This window comes from Pyxicephalus adspersus, chromosome 11, assembly GCF_032062135.1.
Source record: "Pyxicephalus adspersus chromosome 11, UCB_Pads_2.0, whole genome shotgun sequence".
In the NCBI taxonomy this organism is placed as follows: Eukaryota; Metazoa; Chordata; class Amphibia; order Anura; family Pyxicephalidae; genus Pyxicephalus; species Pyxicephalus adspersus.
Window position 1 is genome coordinate 5,504,633 of NC_092868.1, and position 21,614 is coordinate 5,526,246.

Consider the following 21,614-nt stretch of genomic DNA (forward strand, 5'->3'; position numbering starts at 1 on the left):
CCTCATGATTAAAAACCCGGGGATATCCCAATATCTGGTACCTAAACCAAATTATATTGACCTCACTGTGGTTAATGGGAGCCGTAAATGTGCAGGGAATCGTCACATCAGAATTCTTCAAAGCTTTAATTTCTTTGGGAAATATTAATGACCAGTGTTCTTTGTTCACATCTGAAGACACACCTAAAAAATGAAAAATAAGTGTATGATAGAGAACATATTACAAAGAACCTGAACCGTACTATAACCAGATATGTCACTGCATAAAGACACTGGTAAGACAGCTAACAAATACAGCACAGAGAGATCCTGAGGTCCGACTTCCGTCCTTCTGGATTGGAGGCGTCACAATTTAGTCCTCTATTACAGGCTTCCTAATGCCCCTTACACACACCTACCCCGGCAGCCACATGGGGTTGTTATGGCTATTGTCCCACCACTGATAAGAGACCAATCATTCCAATATATTTGTTACCTTGAACAAGAAATATGAAAATGTATTCTATCAGGAAAGAAGACACCGGGTTCATTATTCAAAGTTTCGAAAGAATAAGAAGCCGTATAATAAATGTAAACTGGTACTCACAAATATTCAGCAGTAAACTTGGTGCACTCAGAGAAGGAACAGAGGCACTGTGTGTGAATTGCATATAATGTGTGCTAATATGTGGTTGGCCCGACTTCCTCAGGAAAAGAAACTTCACTTCTCAACTGATCAGCACAAGTGGCCATAAATGTTAGGCTTTTGTATGGAGCTCGAAAATTCACACGCATCTTTTCCATCACTGATAGATTAGACATATACAGATATGATGAATGATTGCCAGAGACTTTGGATGGTGTTGGGCTCTTTTCTCAAACCAAGGATGACAATACTAAAGGTATCAGGGGTAAAAACCCTAAAACCTATGATTGGGTGCAGTGGTTTCCCCAGTTCTTCATTAGAGGTGATTTATTGTTCACTTTCAGCTTTTAAGCATGGATGTTGCACTTCAGGCAATATAAATATTCAAATATATTTTATTATTTCTCCTTGCTCGTGTTCTTATCATCTCTTGTCTGGACTACTGTAACATCCTCCTCCTCCCTGATATTCCACTGACCCGACTTTCTCCTCTACAATCTATTATGAATGCTGCAGCCAGACTTTTCCATCCTTCCCACTTACCCACCTACCTACCCCATACACAGCCTTCCCACCTACCTACCCCATACACGGCCTACCCACCTACCTACCTACCTACCCCATACACAGCCTTCCCACCTACCTACCCCCTTCCCACCTACCTACCCCATACACAGCCTTGTATTGCTCAAATCCCTCCAAAATTCTTGTCCCTCTTACCCTTCTGCCCTGATAGAAAAATCCCCCTAGCCATTCTCTCCGCTCCTCCAATGACCTACTAATGACTTCCTCACTCATAACCTCATCACACACACGGCTCCAAGTCTTTTCTAGCGCTAACCCTAGTCTCCAGAATGGTCTAACAATAATAATATGAATTATTCATTTACAAAAAATGAATAGAATTTAGAAATGTTATCTTAGTTGTTTTTCTGCTTTATTTTTTTCCCATTTTTTACTTATTATAGTTAAATACAAACATCACAACACCCTTTAATGCAAAATAATTTATCTATAGTCATTGTATGCATTTCTCTGTAGAAACATAACATCAGATTTGGTTTTGCTGTAAAATATTTACAAATCTTTCTGCCTCTGATTTTTCTCATAGCCCTAAAGAAGGGGACAGATTTGAGAAACTGAAACCTTTCAGTGTTTTGGCCACTTCTCCTTCAGAGCTTTCGATTCCTATTAAAACTTCATCTGAACCAGTACAGAAGCGTTATAAAATATAAAGGATGCCGTTACTGAGCAGACATTCTGAAATGTTGGAGGTTTGGCTGTCATGCCGATCATTTGTTTAGCAGCAGATTTAGCTAGAATGGTTAAATCTGTGAAATTCTTCATTCATCCATTCATACGAAATTCAATATAAAACTTATTGAGTAATAATCTCATCATAGGTGTACATAGACAGTAATTAGAGTGTAGACCTAACCCCACTCTAAAACATAAATAAAAATACTAATCTGTAACTTATTATGAAATAACATTTGTGTGTTAGGCTACATACACACGTCAGATGATTCTTGTCTAATTATCGCTTCTGGGCTTCTGAGAATCTGGCATGTGCACAGCGCTACTAGCGGATCCATGAACGATGAACGACTGCAATACAAGTAAAGAGGAGAGGGCACAGCAGGGTGCCGCTCCGTCATTCTCCCCTCTCTATTGTGCAGAACAACGCTCTATGTACAGAGCTCGTTCATTCATCTTTCAGTCTTTTGTCATTCTTTGGAAAGAATTGTGAAAGATCCTTTCCAATGACAAAAGTCTAACGTGTGTATGTAGCCTATATGTAGAAGACAATTATATGACTTTATATGTTATTATGGGCAAGTTCAAGTTAGAGTCTCATATATGTTGGCATATTCAGCTTGCTTTAGATTGTTTTCTCCTTGTATTAACACGTTCTTCGATGTCTGTAGAAAAGAAGAATATTTGGTTAAATTGTGATTCCAGAATATGATCTACATTTACTTTATATCTTAAATTTACATTACACACCTTTTTATTCATTTTAGTTTAATATTGAAGACTCCCAAACTATGAAGGAACACTTATGGAATTGTGTATTAAATAAAAAAGTTATAGACAACCCTGAATGTATTTGATGACAGCTTTGCACACGCTTGGAATTCTCAAAAAGATTCTGAAATGGTTTTCCATCAGTCTTGAAGGAGTTCCTGGATGTGCTGATCACTTGTTGGCTTCTTTGCATTCACTCTGCAGTCCGATTTATCTGAAACCACATCAACTGGGTTTAGGTTGGGAGATAGTGGAGGCCATGTCATCTTTCGTAGTCAAATAGCCGTTACGTTGCCTGGAGATGTTTTTGGGGTCATTGTCCTGTTGAAAAACAAATGATGGCCCCATGAAATACCCCCAAATGGGATGGCTTGTCACTGGTTACATGTGCCTTGAATTTTGAATAACTCACCAATAGTGTCACTAGTAAAGTACCCCCACTCCATCACTTCTCCAGCAGGTAGAGACCAGCAGCTTATCTTTTCTGCATCTCACAAAGATATTGGGTTTGAAACTAAACTTCCTAAATCTGGACTCATCAGACCAAAGTACAGATTTCCACTGGTCTAATGTCCATTCATTGAGTTTCTTGGCCCAAGCAATTCTCTTCTTCCGCTTGTTCTTCCTCAGTAGTCGCTTCTTTGCAGAAATTTGACCATGAAGGACTGATTCACACAGTCTCCTCTGAACAGTTTATGTTAAGTCTTCCACTTAAAACCTGTAAAAGATTAATGTGGGCTCAAATTTGAGGTGTTTGCACTTTCCAAGGCTAGTAATTTTAATGAAGGGTTGAGTCTTGATCTTCCAATTCTGGGGTGATCCTCATGACAGCCAGTTTCATCATAGCGTTTTATGGTTTTCAAGACTGTACTTAAAGATACATTCAAAGTTTGGAAAATTTTCCAGATTGACTGAACTTCATGTCTTAAAAAGCAATGATAATTTCTCATTATTTAGTTAAGTGGTCATGATATGAAGTAGAACAGTAATTGTATTAGTGGAACCATTTACTGTACCTTTTTGAACTGTATACCAACTCTGTCTTTGCACAACAAAATTGGTGATCTCAAACACATTAAGAAGGCATCAAAATCCAGAAATAAACTCTTGACAAAGCACGGCTGTTATGAGAAAACCAATCTAGGTGATTTCCTCATGACTCTGATTGAGAGAATGCCAGAAAAGTGGAAAGCTGTTATTAAAGCCAATGGGTGGGTACTTTGAAGAATCCAAAATAAAAAAAAACATAATATAGGAGGGGAGGACCCTGTCCTGAAGAGCTTACAATCTAAGAGGTGGGGGAAGTTTTACACAAAAGGAGGGAGGATATGAAATAGTGGGAAGTAGTGAGGGAATAGGAGACAGAAGAAGAAGGGTAGGTGAGGTTGAAGGGTTGGGTTTAAGGGCTCTTTAAATGAGCAGAAAGTAGAAGAAAGCTGAATAGGACGAGGAGGACCATTCCAAAGTGTCGGGGCAGCTCTAGAAAATTCTTGGATCCGTGCATGTGATGAGGTTATGAGTGAGGAAGTCATTAGTAGGTCATTGGAGGAGCAAAGAGAGCGGTTAGGGGGGATTTTTCTATCAGGTCAGAAAGGTAAGTGGGACAAGAACTGTGGAGAGATTTTGTGGGAGATCCAAACGTGTTCCTATATAGTTCGGAGGTCATGGAAGAGTTCTGGCTGTGACAAACCTATTCCATTTGAGAATTATGGAGGCCACTGTGCTCTTGGGAACAATGTTTTTGTAACATTCCCGAGATTCCTGTGACCTCATGGCTTGGTTTTTCCTCTGATGCATCATCACATATTCTCCCTTCTATAGAGAGCTCTGTGCCTTCCCAAGTGGACTCCAATCAACATGAAGAACCAAATAAGTTAAATGGGAGGCACCTGAGCTAATGTGCTGTTGCAAATAAACAAATAGACAGAAAACTGATTTTTCTAAAACATTTACAAAATCATCTAAAATCCTATTTTCACTTTAATATTATTAAGCACGGAGTGTTGATTAATGGGAAAAATAATTTATTAAATTCTAACATGAATCCCCAACATAACAAAAATAAGTGAAGTGGTCGGAATACTTCCTCAGGCCACTGAATATTCTCTGTGCATAAGATTTGCATATCTGTTATGTTGTTAAAAAGAAAGAATTAGAAAAAAACTTACTGAGCTTTGATTATTTGGAGCAGATATTGCCATCCGATTCTTTGGCTGCAGACAAAAATCTGAATTTGGTAAATTGTGATTCCTAAATTATTTGAATTGTATCCAAATGTCACAATGGACACATACATATTTATGTTATCAGAAATAACAGAAAACATATTAAGTTAATGAGGATTGTATTACCTGACTTACCTCTAATACACAATACATTGTTTTTTCTTTCTCAATAAGATCTTTATACCCAGTATCCTATTTTAATAAAAGAGAAAGAAAAAAGAAACTTTAAATGTATTGATTTTTTTGTATTGCAATGAAATATATTTATTTTATTGTGTAAATGTATTTTGAGTGCCTTTTACTTTTTAATATTAATTAGATTAATATAATTAGATGAATATTAATAGAATGAAATGTAAACTTTTGATTTATGGTAACATTAACAGTGGTCAAATTTAAAAAAAGGATTTTTTTTTTCGGTCTTTAGATTGTAATTAAGTAATACTTTCATGACAATATCAACCAAGAAAAAAAAAGACAAATTTGTAATTTTTAGGATAAGGAAACATTTTCTTGGCTAAGTGTATCATCTCCAGCCTTGGAGAGCTTTAATAAATCTGGCCCAGTGATTTTATACAAATTAGGTGAAAAGAAATCTAGATGCCTTTAACAAATATGGCTAAAATACCAACTTTAAAAATATAAATCCAGCATTTCTGTACCTTTTAATGTTATCTTTAGCTGCTGGTTTGTTGGTTCACTGTAGAGCAAACTTTTAAATTTTAAAATACCACTGTTGAAACATGCTGTGGCAGCAAGGTGGAAAAATGTTGAAATACAGTAATTATGAAGTGGTGACATCAAAAAAGGAACAAAAAAATATTACACTACAAAGAGAAAATTTCCCTTTTCACTGACTCATCATGGTATGAGGGAGACTGTTTATACTGTATCCTAAATATCAGCTAAGAACAGGAACCTGAGGCTACAATTACATGGGATCACCAAAATTTGATGAGAGGAGATTGGGGAAACATTGCCTGGTCTGATGAGTCTTTATCTCTGCTGCAACATTTGGATAGTAGGGTCATTTGACCTCAACAACATGAAAGTATGGATCCTGCCTTCTATCAGTGGTTCAGGTTGGTGGTGGAATGATGGGTGTGGGGGATAATTTCTTGGCACACTTTGGACATAATTTAAATTCCAGCCTACTTTTGTATTGTCCTTATGTCTATCCCTCTATGACCACCTACCTCCAGCAGGATAATGTGCCATGATAACCTGAAACTGGTTCATTGAACATGACAATGCCTTCAGTGGACTAAAAACGCCTCCTCAGTCACCAGATCTCCATCCAATAGAGAACTTTTGGGATATGGTGGAATGAGGGATTTGTAGTATAAATGTGCAACTCAAAATGTGCAGCCCATGCATTATACTATTATGCCAATATGGATGAAAAATATTAAAGAATGTTTCTAGCATCTCGTTCAAACTATGCCATGAAGAATTATAACTGTTCTCACGGCAAAATGTGGTCCAGACAGATACAAGTGAGGTGCACCTAATAAAATAGTCAGTGAGTGCATTTATATGTATGTATGTATATATATATATATATATATGTATTTATTTAATGTATATATATATTTTAAAAAATCCTTAAGCTCCAGTGAAGGAAATGTGATCCTGGTACCAAATTATAAAAGTTTCCTAATGTAGACCCATCAATAACATATAATATTATTATTATTATTAAACAGGATTTACATAGCGCCAACATATTACGGAGCACTGTACATTAAATAGGGATTGCAAATGACAGACTAATACAGACAGTGATAAAGGAGGAGAGGACCCTGCCCCGAAGAGCTTACAATCTAGCAGGTGGGGGAATTTCACACACAAAAAGATGGGAGATATGTAGTGGTGGGAAGTAGTGATGGTTTCAAAAGACTGAAAAAGACATGTTTAAAAAAATGGGTTTTGAGTGCTCTTTAAAATGTTCTGAATATGGGAGGTAAATGAGAGGGCCGAGTCAAAGGTGACACCAAAACAATGTCCCTGAGGGGAGGGGCGAATAACAGTGTTATTGACCCTGTGCCTAAAGCTACGTACACACGTCAGATTTTTATCGCCCGATAATCGGCATCGGCCAATAATCGGGCGAAAATCTGCCGTGTGTACAGTCGGTGTCGTCCATCGTCCGGACGACCGACCTGCCGGATCCACGGACGATGGACGACAGCCGATCCTAATAAAAGGGAAGGGGAGAGAGCGCAGCAGGGTGCCGATCCGTCGCTCTCCCCCTTCCCTCTCCATAGAGCATGAACGGTGCTGTATGTACAGCACCGTTCATGCATCGTGCAGTCCCTTGGCGTTGGAAAGGATCGTGAAAGATCCTTTCCAACGACAAAAATTGCAAGTGTGTACGCAGCTTAAGTGAATACAGTTGAGACCCCTGGACAGGTAGATAAATACTCCCCAATGTGGGAGGTGGTGAGCGGCAGTGGATATTGTTGTTGTGTGACCCTTCCAGTTGTGGTAATAGCATGTCCCCCCATTGGACACGATGGCTTCATCCATCCACCCTATGTGTTTACAGTACACAGTTGGGACTTAAAAGTTGGTTGGAAGAATAATACTGATCAACAGTGGACACAGCATCTGACACCCAAAGACGAGGCAGATAGCAATGGTGGTTGGAGCTCTGTGGAAGTTTTACCTTACCAGCTGCTAAGTATTCATTTACTTCCTTTGGAGGAACAAAATCTAGCAAATATCTGCTGCTATCTCCAATCCCCACCTGTTCCTCAGCTTTGCCAACCACGCTGGCCTATAAACATTATATCCTAGAGCCCGTATATCGATTGAAGGGAGTTAACACATAGGAACTACCAACTCTGTATTGGGCAGGTTTAGGTTTGCCTGTACATAACTGACAGTTTCCTCCAGATACAATTACCTTGGGGTCTTTTGCAGTAAGGGAATAATTTTTTCTATCATATGAAATCACGCTTCAGTATTTGAAAAGAAACCTCGAACAAAGAGAAGATAAGAGTTGTGTGTCATTTGTAGGCAGAAGCTGGAAGTGGGTGTTTGTTGGTGAAAGACAGAAGTTGGGTTGTTTTGTAAGACCTAAACAAATGATTGTGATATTATTGCAAAATGCTATTAATGCAAAAGAAAATTAAGTAAAATGAGCAGTTCCTACTTTTCTTTAGGAAAAAAAAGCTCCGGGGAGGGGAGGGCAGTGGCAGCAAAGCTGAATATCAACTTACAGGAACTGCAGCACTAGTAAGCAAGGTAAAAGGAAGCAAACTGATCACATCAACACAGATCTGCTTCTATGTGTGTCATAAAAGTGCAACCAGCAGAAACACCGGGTGTTTGCCAGTAGACTGTAGTACCAAAATGAAAGAAGACATTTACCTGTTTGCATTTCCCAATTATCAAAGGTTTTCTTCTACTATAAAGTTGAAATGTAAAAGAAAAATAACATTCTATATTTATTAATCCATTATTAATGTGTCCAAAGCTAGTAAAGTACTTTCTTGTAATAAAAGAGGAATAGACTGCAGAGATGGAGACATTATCCTGTACAAAGCATTGGTCAGACCACATCTGGAATATGCAGTCCAGTTTTGGGCACCAGTTCACAAAATGGACATTGTGGAAAAGTTACACTACCAACATCTGAGTGGCCCTTGGCAGCTAATTAAAGGTATGCCCACTTTTGCATTGTTTTAGAACAGCCCTCATATTACTGCTTTTAGTGATCATAGTCTTGTTACTATACCTTAAAATTAAGAAGACGACAAGCTTGCAACAACAATTCCTGTCCTGATGTTTTTCTGTTCAATGTGTTTCCCCCTGTAAAAAAAAAAAAAAAAAATATATATATATATATATATATATATATATATATATATATATATATATATTATTCTTCCTACCCTTGATTGCTCCATTTTCTCAGAATCTGTCACGTCAGCTGAGTCATCATTAAATGATATTTTCATCACATTTAATATTTTATCCAATAGTTTCATCACCTTTGTGACATTCAGATGGTGCTTCTATAACTTTATAACATTGTCACTTTCTAATTTGCCAAAAAAAAAAAAATCATTTCGGCAGGTTTCCAGCTTTGTTAGTTTTCGATGATCTGCTTTAGCCATTGAAAACAAACAAAAAAAAGGCTAATGTCCATGACTGTGACCACTAACCTTATCCAACCCTAGCACGTAAAGTAAATGTGAACCTAATTACTAAAATTTCCCATAAAAGGGCCATCTCCAGTCCTTGAGGGCTAGAATCTACACACATTTTGAGTATTTTTAAAAACAATGTTATTTCTGAAATATTTTATTTAAAATGTCATTGATGATGAATCATTGGCCATGAAGGTCCCTGTTCTGTTATAAGGTGACAATGTTGTACCATTGCTCCTGACATCATTGGAGCATCTGGTGGAAACCACAAGCAGAAATCCTGTCACTACAAACATGGCCAATTATTATCAGAAAGGCAGCCCAGAGCATCGGCCCATGTGCAGCCAACATTGGATGAGGTGTATGGAAGAGAAGGAGATCAGAAAGATTGAGGTGTAAGGATTAAATAAATCTTTACAACTATTTAATGTCTAATGTAATACAATAATAGCATACCTTTTATAATGAGTTGAGCTCTAATCCTACTTATTTGCCCATTAGGGAATGTTGCTATACACAGGATGGTTGACCCATTTTCTTCTAAAAATGGTTGATAAGTTAGTTCAGACATTGCCAACCAATTCCCTTCTCCATGGTCTATGTTATTCTCCTTCACAGGCCACCCTGGGAGGTTCCAATTCAGAGAAGGTGGACTGGTGGCACAGGTATGATTTACGGAACACGTGATCGGGGTTGGCCTTCCTATAATTATCTCCTCAGGTAAGGACATCACTGGTCGAGGTGGAACATCTGAGAAGGAAATTTAAAGAGTAATGGTTTAAATATAGGGTATGTATAAATAGATTCAAAGAAAATCTTCAGAATAAATTGGAAGTCTGCAGACTAAAAGAAAATATATAAGGCATTACGGTCACCATAGAAATATAATGGGCATATGTCAATTTTTTTAGCCAATAGGGAATAGAACCCATTACTCTCCACTAGGAAGCTGTACTCATTCTATTTGTCCTGGTGACAATTCACTTGAAGGAGTTGGAGCTGCAACAATAGGAGCAATACTACACTTCCGCCAATCATTGGAGTTCACCACTAGGTCTGCCCTCAAACATTCCTTTTGGCTCATAAGATGGGTATCATCGATGGCAGATGGAAATTGCCAGGGGCAGAATTTTTGGTATGCCTTAATATGTACAGCTATCAGCAATCATTTACAAGCCATTTAATAAACCCCTGGTGCCCAACCAGGTGGGCCCCTTAGAAACTTGTTGTGGGAACAGCGCCAATACCGGGATCATTGATTTGTAAACAGACTAGAATGCCAGGGATTGCTAGCAGACTCTTGCAATGTGTAGAGTAAAGGAGATATCTACAAAGAAAAAAGAAGATTTCCGTCTATACATATGTTATGTATCACATAAGCCACATCCTAAAAACACAAGCATCAGTTAAAATGATATATAATATGTTTAGTCTAATGTTTTTTTTCTGTTAAAGTAGTAATAATTTAATTGATGATAACAATGTAATATTTTTTGTGGTTGTAGATTCTCTCTTCTCTCGCCTTAGGAAGCAGATATTTCCGCAAAACGCGTAGAGAATTATTCCAGAATTTTTCCCTCACAGGGACACTCTGAAAGGAAAGGTGTATTGTGTGTGATAATAATGGTTTTATGTGGTTTTATGTATTGGAAATGAGCCTTTTAATGTAAATAATACTAAAATTTTGTTATTTTCATAATATATGTTGTCGATACTGGCCTAAAAAATCCTGCTACAAAAATTGGTGTTCTTTACTGTATGTTCTTCTTTTAAAGGAGATATCTGCCATCTGTTACTATGCATCTGCTTGAACTGTACCATCAAAAAGCAAGTTATTATGCTTAAATAATAAGATAGCATAACAAAGCTAAACCCAAAAATTTCAAAGCTAACCCAAACAGTTACTTCAAATAAGAAAGATTAATATATAATTTTAATATAAACAGCTGAATGCCTAACTAACATTATTTAGTTACTTTGCCCTTGAAGACCACATCACAAAATGGAATAATAAATTAATATTTACCTGTAACCTGTAACTGAACATACTCGGAAACCTTTCTGTCAGCTGGTAACTTCCTATCGGCTGGATAATATGCCCTCATATCTTTGCTTCCTACATTATGAATTCTGAGAGTGCAGCTGTCTTCCGGATTGCCTATAAGTGCCGCTCGATTTCTATAATTTGCCGATATTTCAGAGGGATTTGAGCTGTAAATAATCCTTTTACCAAAGAAAGCCCCCACAATGTGCCAGACCACCATGGTATTCTTTGGTTCTGTAGCCGATGTTTTGACAGTGCAGGGAATTTCCACACAAGAGCCCATCAATGCTTGGATCTCAGATGGGAAATTAGTTTTTTTTTTCTTGAACGGTGAAAGTTGCTTGTAAAAAAAAAAGTTTTGTATTATTTAGTGTATATATATCTTCATTTATTAGTAACCATTAAGACAAGAAATTACCTTGTAGAAGAACAAATATTAAAATGTTGTTTCTGTTCATGACGGCACAAAAAATAGATGTAAAGGTATAGATTTAATATATTACTCTTCTAGCTTTGATGAATGATGTATTACCTGATAATTATAAAAATAATAATAGCAGAATGGTAAAAATCGAGTTAAAGAATATATATTATATATAGCACAATGTGAGAGAGCAAAGGTTGGGGTACAGGAAATAAATTTCTGTATATGTTTCTGCAAATTACATAATTATCATTTCATCACTATTAATTTGTATAAATGCAAACTTTCTGAATATTTATTTTACTCAAAATAAAACAGTTAATAGGACAATACACATTCCAAACAACAGGATAAAAATAATGATCTTTACCTGGAGGTAACCCCGAGTGTGACTCGGGGTAGAAAGAAGTTGCTACAAGCGGTAACCCCGAGTCACACTCGGGGTATGTGAACCTATGGGAAGGTTAGTAAATAGAACCTTACCTGATCCGCTGGCATCCCGCACCGTCCAGTGCCGTGATCTCCGTCTTCTTTCTTCTCCCTTCTTCCTGCTTCTGCTTACGATGAGTCACCAGGGAGTTTCCGGTGACGTTGGTGCATGTGTACGTTGCCAGCGGGGCGGGAAATTCAAAATCCATTTGTATTGCATTCAATACAAAATAACTGTATTGAATGCAATACATTGGATTTTTATGTGTAAAAGCAGTACATTGTTTTCAAAAACATTTATTTTACAGAATATATATTAGTATGAGTAAAATTTTTATTTATTTTTTTTAATTTAAAAAAATTAAATTTAGATTTTTTTAAATTTATTCAGTTTATTGTTTTTACATGATTTTGTGTTTCAAACTTTATTATACTCATACTATTATATTATACTGTAAAATACATTTTCATGAAAAACAATGTACCTCTTTTAGACATATAAAACCGGAAACAAATGAACCGCTAGGGAGGTTAATACATTTTTTGACATGTTTGACATCTTTAACAGTTGACATGTTCATATAATAACTTTTATTTCAAGAAGATTTAGAGCTTGATGAGTGAAAAGGAAAGTTCTGGCTTTTGCTAAATTTTGATGCTTGTGGATTCTGTAACTTCCCTGCAAAATCATTTTAACAAAACTACTTAATTCATCAGAATTTTAGTATGAATGTTTCTCAAAAACTTTAAATGAAGATAAGAAAGCTGAGGATTATTAGGCAAAATAACAATGACAAAATAACAAATTCAATAACAAAGTATTGAATAATTTCATAAAATTGAACATGATACGTAATACAGTATAACGCAGTGTATGGTCATGCCTATTGACATCATAAAAAGTAAGCAAACATAATAAATTGTCTGACAATATAGTAATATATTCTTACATTTACCATAACCATAACTTAAGAATATACTACAATATTGTCAGACAATTTATTATGTTTGCTTACTTTTTATGATTGTGCTTTCAATTCATTGCTATACACATCCGTTGCAAAAATATTCAACATATTTAACATCTTAAACCCACTTCCATCATACTATTACCGTAAGTTATGCCAAAAATCTCCTCTCTCTTTGACCAAATGTATTACTATTTTCTTTTCAGAAATTTTGCAAGTCTCATCCAATCCCCTGAGGAAGCCTACCAGGCCAAACGCGTCAGGACAAGAGACACACAACCCTTACCTACCACTATTGCTACCCAGTCAGGAATAATCTTTGTTTAGTTATTGTTCTTTAAGCCTTTGAGAACCAAATAAACATAACCATACACTACATTATACTGTATTATGTATTATGTTCAATTTTTGTGAAATTAATCAATACAGTCATTGTTATTTTGCCTAAAAACTCCAGCTTTCTTCTCTTTATTTAAAGTTTGCTATCTATCATGGGGTGGCAACTTTATACAACCACTTGGGAATTATGTCTTATCTTCTATATCTAACCATGAATGTTTCTCACAATATCGGTTACCAATCAAGAACAAAAAAAGTTTCTAAACTGTAAAAACAGATTTAAAAAAGTGACGATCCAACTAAGCAATTGTGAACCTGGTTAAAAATAGAAAAGGGAAAAATGATGTTGGCACTTACTTGTTTCTTTAGAGTCTAGTCTGTATTTATTGCACACTAAAGGTTTCTATACAATCTGTAACTTCCTGATTTGTTACTAAAATGTCCTAATCATGTTGCATGCTGCAATTAAACAAAGAATATCACAGTAACTGTTGGCAGTATAAATCTTAAAGTGGACCTGAACACCATAGTAAAGATTTGCTAATTGTGTCTAAGCAATGCTCCATGTATTCCTGAACAATATCAGCACCTTCTAGTATGTCAGGGTGCCTAGGCATTCCTGGACCTACAGTCTAATAACTGTAAATTGTAGCAGGCTGTCTGATCCCACTGATGCCTAGATGTCTAAGAGATTTGGAATGATATTTGGAGGTGTCAGTGCTTCTACCAAGATGGCTGCCTCCATACAATATAGAACAAGACATGGGACATGGGGAAAAGACCAGCAGACTACAGACAAAACTGGCGACTTGTTTTCTTTCCCTCTGCTTTACTATTTTGAGCAAAGATTCCAGAGTTAATTTTCTTGTTGAAATCGATGTAAACACTAACAGAAAACTTTTCTTATTTGCTCCCTTTTGGTCTGGTAAATATTCTAATAAAAGCATTTTGTTATATCTCTACAATAAGGGCAACATTTTGTGAACCCAGCAACGTTCTTGTGAGCTTGGCTCTTGGCCTCAGCTGTGTTATTATTAATTACATTGGTTCCAATACTCTCTGTGAACTACATAACATTTCTCAGGATAAGAATAGACAAGATGAGAGAAGAGAAGGGGAAAAGCTGAGAAGAGAGAAAAGAAGAGAAAGATAAGAAAGGATAAGAGAAGCAAAAAGAGAAGAGATAGGAGAAGAAAAGATAAAAAGAAGAGAGACGAGAAGAAAAAAAAGAGAGGGGAGAAGAAAAGAGAATAGAAGATAAAAGAGAGGAAAAGGGAGAAGAGATGGGACAAGATAAGAGAAATGAAAAGAAGGAGAAATGAGAAATGAAGAGAGGAGAAGAAAAGAGAAGAAAAACTAATATTTTATTTCAGCTTAGTGAAATGATCGATCATTGTCCAGCAAAATCTATTGCTATGCATAGAAAAATATATATATGAGAATAATAATGTTGAATAACTCAATGATTATTGAATTAGTTGCACATACTTACTTGAAATTAGTTAAAAAGTCACTGGCTGGGATAATACAAATGAAAATAAGATCAAAGTTTACTGGTGATCTCTGTGAAAAGAGAGATCAGGTTTGAATTTAAACGATGTGGCAGTAGAATTGATTTATAAGTACAAAGGTTTCATATTTATCAGTAATGGTCTAGGATTCTTAAGAAATAAGTCAAGTGATATAGTAAGGATAATTACAAATTGTTTTAAGTACTATGAAGAATCCTATTCAATTTGAATAAGGGCAGTACATTCCATAAATGCTATGAATAATAGCACAGAAACGTCAGCCATCATAGAATCCGGCAAGCCGAAGTGCTGTGGAGTTGAATAGCGGGGGCTGGGAGTTGAAATCTCCGGACCTGATATTGCTAATTGGATAGTGTCCACATATGGGTGAAGGGAAGGATATTAATAATGTGAAGTCATGTCCTTGTGTCTTTGATCTTAGCTTCATATGGAAACCACTGTCCTCCTGAACCTGTTTTATACCCTTGTTATATTTGAGTTGTTCCTTCTTTCTCTGATAATGTCTCTTCTGATATGTTTTATTTCTCAGACCTTATTTTGTTGCCCATCTAAGGACTCATTTTATACTGTCATAATATTTTGGTTAGTAAGGTTGGTTGGATATCTTTCTGACAATTCCTCATCATATTCACCTCCTAATATTTGAGTTTTTGTCAGGTGATGTGCAGTTTTGGGATCCTTTGTTTCAATTGGCATCTATTTGGTGATGATTGGGTTCCATTTGTAGTTATCCTATGAATGGTGGAAATGCCATTTGCATGGGGGTGCCCTGGTTAGGTCCCCTTTGGTATTCTATTCTCAGGTTTCCTTTGCAGTAGCTTTTCCCATCACCCGAACACAAATGTGATCCCGTACGCAAATATACTTCAACTTGTGCTGAGCTTTGGCTGCGTATTTTTATCCAGTGCTTTCGTTTCTTAACCAACTACCGATGGAATATCTTAGAAGTATATTTTATGAATTAGAGAATATTGCAATTTGATACATTGTTTCATTTTAGGTGGTGGAATAGATTCCTCATCAGGTCTGCTTACCTTGATCTGGGCGTTGCTGTTAGTGCCACACCTTTTCTTTGGGATTAGATTTTTGGACTAGGTTTTTATTGCTTACTGTGTAATGCTGGGGAGATCCCCCTTTCTATTTGTTCAGGTGAACAATGTTATCAAAACAAAGTCATGGGAAATCCCAATTTTTTAAGTTTTTACAAGCACAGGAGTAAAAGTGACATTTCCGGATAGAAAGCTTATTCTGGAGACAGCAAAGAGATAGATAAAGAGATATCCATAACTAAAATAATGTTTTGGATTTTTCTCTTAGAAAAGAAATATCACAAAAGCAATACGTTTTTCTACAATAATAAGATCCCTTTCTTTTTCAGATATAGCAATACGAAACAAACAAACAAAAAAGTTAATAAAATGGTGCTCATAATACATAATAATTTAGAATGTATTTTATAAAAAAAAAAAAAATGTGTTTTATCATTTCCACCAGAAGAATAAGTATATTTTAATTGCATATATTACATAAACATTACATTTTGTTATTTTTTCTGAAGGTTTTCATATTGGTTATCTGAAGTTTTGTCTCGGCCAGCTGCAGGTTGATCAGGGAAAGAAGACTGTAAAGATACAAATGGGATAAATTATTCTTTCGGAAACCAAACAAAGCATATTGGTTTAGTAAACAAAGTATACTGATTTATTAAAGCTCTCCAAGACTGGAGAGGATACACTTTCATTATTGAAGCTGGATGATCCAGCAAACCTGGAATGGATCTGGTTTTATAGAAGTCTATGCTGAAGACATTTACCAAACACTAAGTTGATTCTTTCGGATAGTGTGCGTCTTTGTTGCGTATTCCCCTGTGGCTTTCAACTTTCTATTATTACTATTATTGGAGATAATATGGTGATGACCTGGGCTAGTTGGTGGTCCAATGGCTGGTGGTGATGCACTTAGAAGAGTTCCTCGACCAGTCATGTGAATGTTTCCATCATGTGTCTACCATATTTTTGGTTTTGTCTACTTTAGAATGGTGGTTACCAGGTCACTGTTTACTATTGGGCTTCTTCTAGGATTTGAGAGAAGTAGGGATAGTTATTATTGGTTTTCACCCGCCTCATTCTCCAATACAACTACCAAATGTCCAAAAGTCACTGCTCTATTTACAGCCAATCCAGGTGGTCCAAAGCCCATAAATGTACTCAGGGATAATCAAGACCGTAATCAAAAAACCTCAGGTTCACCAAAAAGCACAGATCATACTATATAGGAAATGATAGGAAAATAGTTTGTCGATTTCACCTACAAAGCATTAGAACCTCAGCTAGGAGATGTGGGGCTGAACAGATTGGTGAATCCCTTCTGTAGCTGGTCTGTGAGGAAACCAGAAAGTGATAAGAGGAACATCAATCAACACCCCTGTTTGTAATTCTTTACCTGGTCAATATATAGTCAAGTCACTTATTAGCAAGTTTTCTATAGAGGAGCTCACAATCTAATGTCCGTACTATAGGTATGTCCTTCTGTACAGTCTATGCTACCAGTATGTGTGGAAAAATCCACGCAAACCAGAATTGTATATAAAACTCTATATAGAAAAGAAGCACAAAGCTCTTTGGGGTAACACATTGATACAATTTATCTTCATTTCCCAGATGAATTCTGGCATCTGATTGCATCCCGGTAGCCACAGCAGCCATGCTTGTTCATAATAATTTAACATTCATATTCATTTCAATGGGACACCAGCAAGCAGTCCCCAACCACCCCAATCACCCCCATTCATTCCCTATAGAGTAAATACATACCACACTCAGGTATTGGTATCTGCATTACTCCCAGCTGTCAATATGATCTGTGTCATTCTGTGCAATGGTGTTTTGCTCTATCGGATATTTCATTACCTTTATAGACTCATATTCACTTGAAACTTCTGTTTTCAAAAGACTCATGTATGTGGCATCTGCACGTTGTGAGTTCTGTGGATGGATACAATGAAAGATTCTTTCTTAAGATTTCGGTTTCCAAAATATAAACCAGGAATATAAGTGAAGCTATTGCTGCAACACAACATATAAGGTATGTTTCAAAAATCCAGAGATATTCGGTACATTGCATTGTGAAGAATCAGTGTGGTGGGGGAATGATGGTCAATCCACATGAAGTCCTTTATAGTCCATCCATACACACCCTTACATGAAAATATTGCAAATTAGGGATGCTCACTCACCACAAAGTTAAATAAAATATTCCGTATTTACAAAATTATTTTTTTAAATATTTAAATAAGGATTTCTTTCAAAAAATAATATTTGTTAACCCCAAGAATGTTCTCTATATAAATAAAATAATACAAAACTCCAAACACTTTCTTCAAATATTATACCTCATGTCTTGATGATGTCTCTGATGATGCCTAATGTGTTCTAGCTCTATGACAAATAAATACAGGAAAAATAAAATTAATAAGAATGTTTATAATTTGCTGTTGAGCGGTAATAATGCAAACTCAACACTTGTATGTTAGGGGGATAAAGAGACACAAGAAGACACAAATTAATAAAACATAATACAGAATCATAACCAAGACCCAACGCGTTTCACTTTATTGGCTTCTTCAGGGGAGGGTAAGACTCAAAAGGTAAGCTGTGTATTTACTGTATGTATTATGTACATTATGTATTTACTGTACCAGCTTAGTTTTTGCGTTTCACCCTCCCCTAAAGAAGCCGAAACATGTCATAACTATTGACACCCATGATCTTCTACTTTTACATCATCTCTCCATACCCATTAAGGAGAAAATAATTCTCTGAATTAGTTTCTAATTCAAAGAATTAGAAATAGAAATCTATTTTTTTTAGAAATCTGTTGTTTTGTAATTAGTCCAAACAAACCCCACTAAGGTATATGGGGTCTGGGCTAATCATTCAATTGAACTCTTTGAAGATATGTATGAATACCTTATGTTGTATTATCTCATATGCCCATAATAGGATGCAAGATCATTTTATGACTTATGTGCACACAATTGGTAAATTCATCTTCAATATTTTTAGCACATATCAGGTTTATTGGTATATTGTATAAAAATGTGAATAGATTTTTTTCTAATAAAAAATTTGCTTCCCCTAGCAGATAGGACTATAGTGAGATAAGCAGCCTGATAAGCATTCCGGGGCGGCATCTTTCCATCCCATTCACTGTACTAGTTGCTAATGAAGCAGCGGTTGAATATTTTAAAGTGGGCAGCAGTGGGTAGTACTGAATTACTCACTAATGCCCCCATTCATTACCTGTAGGGAGCAGCAAGTAACATGCTACATGTAGTGCTATACAATTCACAAACCTAAGAAGTGATAACCAAACAGAATTACATTTGTGTTTGGGGGATGGCAACATCTATGGCAAAGGAGACCTGAGCATAGCATACCAAGGGGACCTGATCAGAGTACCCACTTGAAAGTGGCATTTCCACCATTCATAGGAAAACTACAAATGGAACCCAATCATCACCACATAGATACCAACCAAGGACCCCGAAACTGCAATCACCTGACATAAACTCAAATCTTTGAAAGTCAATCTGATGAGGATTGTCACAAAGAGGTCCAACAAACTTACTAACAAACATATATTGACAGTATAAAACAGGGGTGTCAAACTCAAATACTCAGTGAGCCAAAATTAAAAACTATAGAAAAAATTGAGGACATTTTTCCTTCTCATTACATATAAAACCTTTTCATATGGAAACAAAGAGGTTTGCTTTACATTCAATCTAGAACAAGCCTAAAATAGAGAAAGAGGCATACGAATTATTTTTAAACTTTATTTAAGAAAAAAATCTTATGCCTCTTTCTCTATTTGTAGCCTTCTGAGTTAAATTTCAGTGGTAACCTTTTTGCACAAGCTAACAATAATAACAATTTTGGATGTAAATCTAACCATTCAATTCCATGCCTTGGAGTAGCAAGGAAAGGTACGCATGAGGAGGAATGCTGGAAGGACGCAGCCATTACAGGGCTGGAACTCCATCTTCATTGAAATAGCGCCGCTACTAAAATTCCCAGCTTTACTTGCGTCTATGAAACAGTCCAATGCGGGGCCACACATAGGCAGAGAGCCCGCTGGTCTATAGATGCGAGTGATGCCGGGCATTGTAGTAGCAGTGCTCTTTCAATGCAGTGATGAGCCAGCTACAGTTCACATTTAGGATTCCTTTGGGGGCAAAAAATAGTATGTTTTGGGCCAGATTTGGCCCCCAGGGCCAGAGTTTAACACCCCTGGTATAGAATAAGTCCTTAGATGGGCAACAAAATAATGTCTGAGAAATAAAACATATCAGAAAAGACTCTAGAAACCTAATATGCACATTTTCAATAAAAGAAGGAATGACTCAAACCTTTAAATTTAGTAAGGATGTAAACATACACAATGTATTTATTGTACCAGCCTAACTTTTGGGTCTCACCTTCCCCTGAGGAAGCCGATAAGTTGAAACGCGTCAGAAGTAAAAACACCAATGATCATTTACATACATATTGCATTTACTGTACCAGCTCTATAATAATAATATAATGGTGAGCAATTGTAGTATTGTACGATTCACAAGCCTAAGAAACCATAACCAAACTGCAACCTCACCACATGTCTGAAGCAATCCTAAGGCCACATTGTAGCTGACTCAGCAGCTATGCAACCATGAAGCACCAGATTTGCAACCCAGGACTGTCTGAGGTAGAATACTATCCTGGCAGACATTCTTATAATACTATCTTTGCCGAACAGTATTCTTGATTATTCAAAATCATTTAAATACCTCGACTCCAATACATATAAATAAGATGATGCCTTGTGTGCTTTAACTTTATGAAAAAAAAATAAAAAATTGTGATAAAATATATAAAAATATATAAATATAATTATAAAAATTCTTTACTTTCATGTTAAGGTGATAAAGAGACAGATATAAAATGTATATTTAAATACAAACCTTAACTACTACAGGTAGTCCCCGGGATACATACAAGATAGGGATTGTATGTTTGTTCTTAAGTTGAATTCATATGTAAGTCGGAACAGGTACATTTTGTTATTGAATGCAATTAGGACAGGTGTTTGTATAAACAAATTATTAGACAGCATGGTATCAGTTACTGTATAAAATCCTCACTATTAGTTAATCACAAACAAAGCAAAAAAAAAAATGTATGGAGCCCAGACATTCAACTTTTGGAGCAAGCTATGCTTTGATATGCAAAACGAAACAGTTGCAGAGTTTGTGTTGGTCATTAGAGAGTTACAAGAGGTTACAGAAAGAGCTCAGCTCCTAAGTTCACCCACAACCTCAGCTGTGTTTAGGAAAGGATTTCTTATGCAAGTCATGCAAACTGCCCCCTCCCCCCATCAAGCCTCTGTCCTTCACAGGGGAAAGCAGGGAAGCCCCGTTCGTATCTAGGAGTTGTCCGTATGTCGGGTGTCCTTTACTTGGGGGCTACCTGTACCTTAGATTTACATAAATCCATAAAATATATGGCAGTAGAATACAGGATTATTATCACATTCTAAACCCTGCAAAGTTCAATAGCGTGCTTCAGATTTTTTTACTCACGTAATATCCTACCTGCAGTAAATATATATAACCAAACTCAGTATGGATAGGCAGATAAATCCCAGGATTGGAAATACAGTCATATAAATCACATTCTCTTCACCTGACTTCTGATCTGAAAGTAAATAAGGAGTTTATAATGTCAAAGAAATGAAAATAAAAATATATCAATGAGGTAAACAAATATATGAATATATGTATATACACATGCACAGGTTCCCCTG

At 36.3% G+C, this 21,614-nt stretch overlaps 1 protein-coding gene across 2 annotated transcripts; it reads right to left on the bottom strand.

Annotated features, from left to right (window-relative positions):
• Positions 1 to 1,540: 1,540 nt before the first annotated feature.
• LOC140341328 (B-cell receptor CD22-like) lies at positions 1,541 to 19,494 on the bottom strand. 2 transcript variants are annotated; one of them, XM_072426989.1, is made up of 10 exons: positions 18,163 to 19,494; positions 17,681 to 17,755; positions 16,309 to 16,392; positions 11,498 to 11,611; positions 11,062 to 11,419; positions 9,492 to 9,785; positions 8,621 to 8,694; positions 5,005 to 5,070; positions 4,822 to 4,866; positions 1,541 to 2,547 (listed from the first exon to the last, which is right to left on the bottom strand). In XM_072426989.1, exons 5-10 carry the CDS (start codon positions 11,360 to 11,362, stop codon positions 2,467 to 2,469), a joined length of 861 nt encoding a protein of 286 aa, XP_072283090.1. In that variant the 5' UTR covers positions 11,363 to 11,419; positions 11,498 to 11,611; positions 16,309 to 16,392; positions 17,681 to 17,755; positions 18,163 to 19,494; the 3' UTR covers positions 1,541 to 2,466. The 2 variants fall into 2 exon arrangements, with proteins under 2 accessions (XP_072283090.1, XP_072283091.1); XM_072426990.1 differs by having other exon boundaries at positions 5,014 to 5,070; positions 11,062 to 11,611; positions 18,163 to 19,492.
• Between the last annotated feature and the right edge of the window lie 2,120 nt (positions 19,495 to 21,614).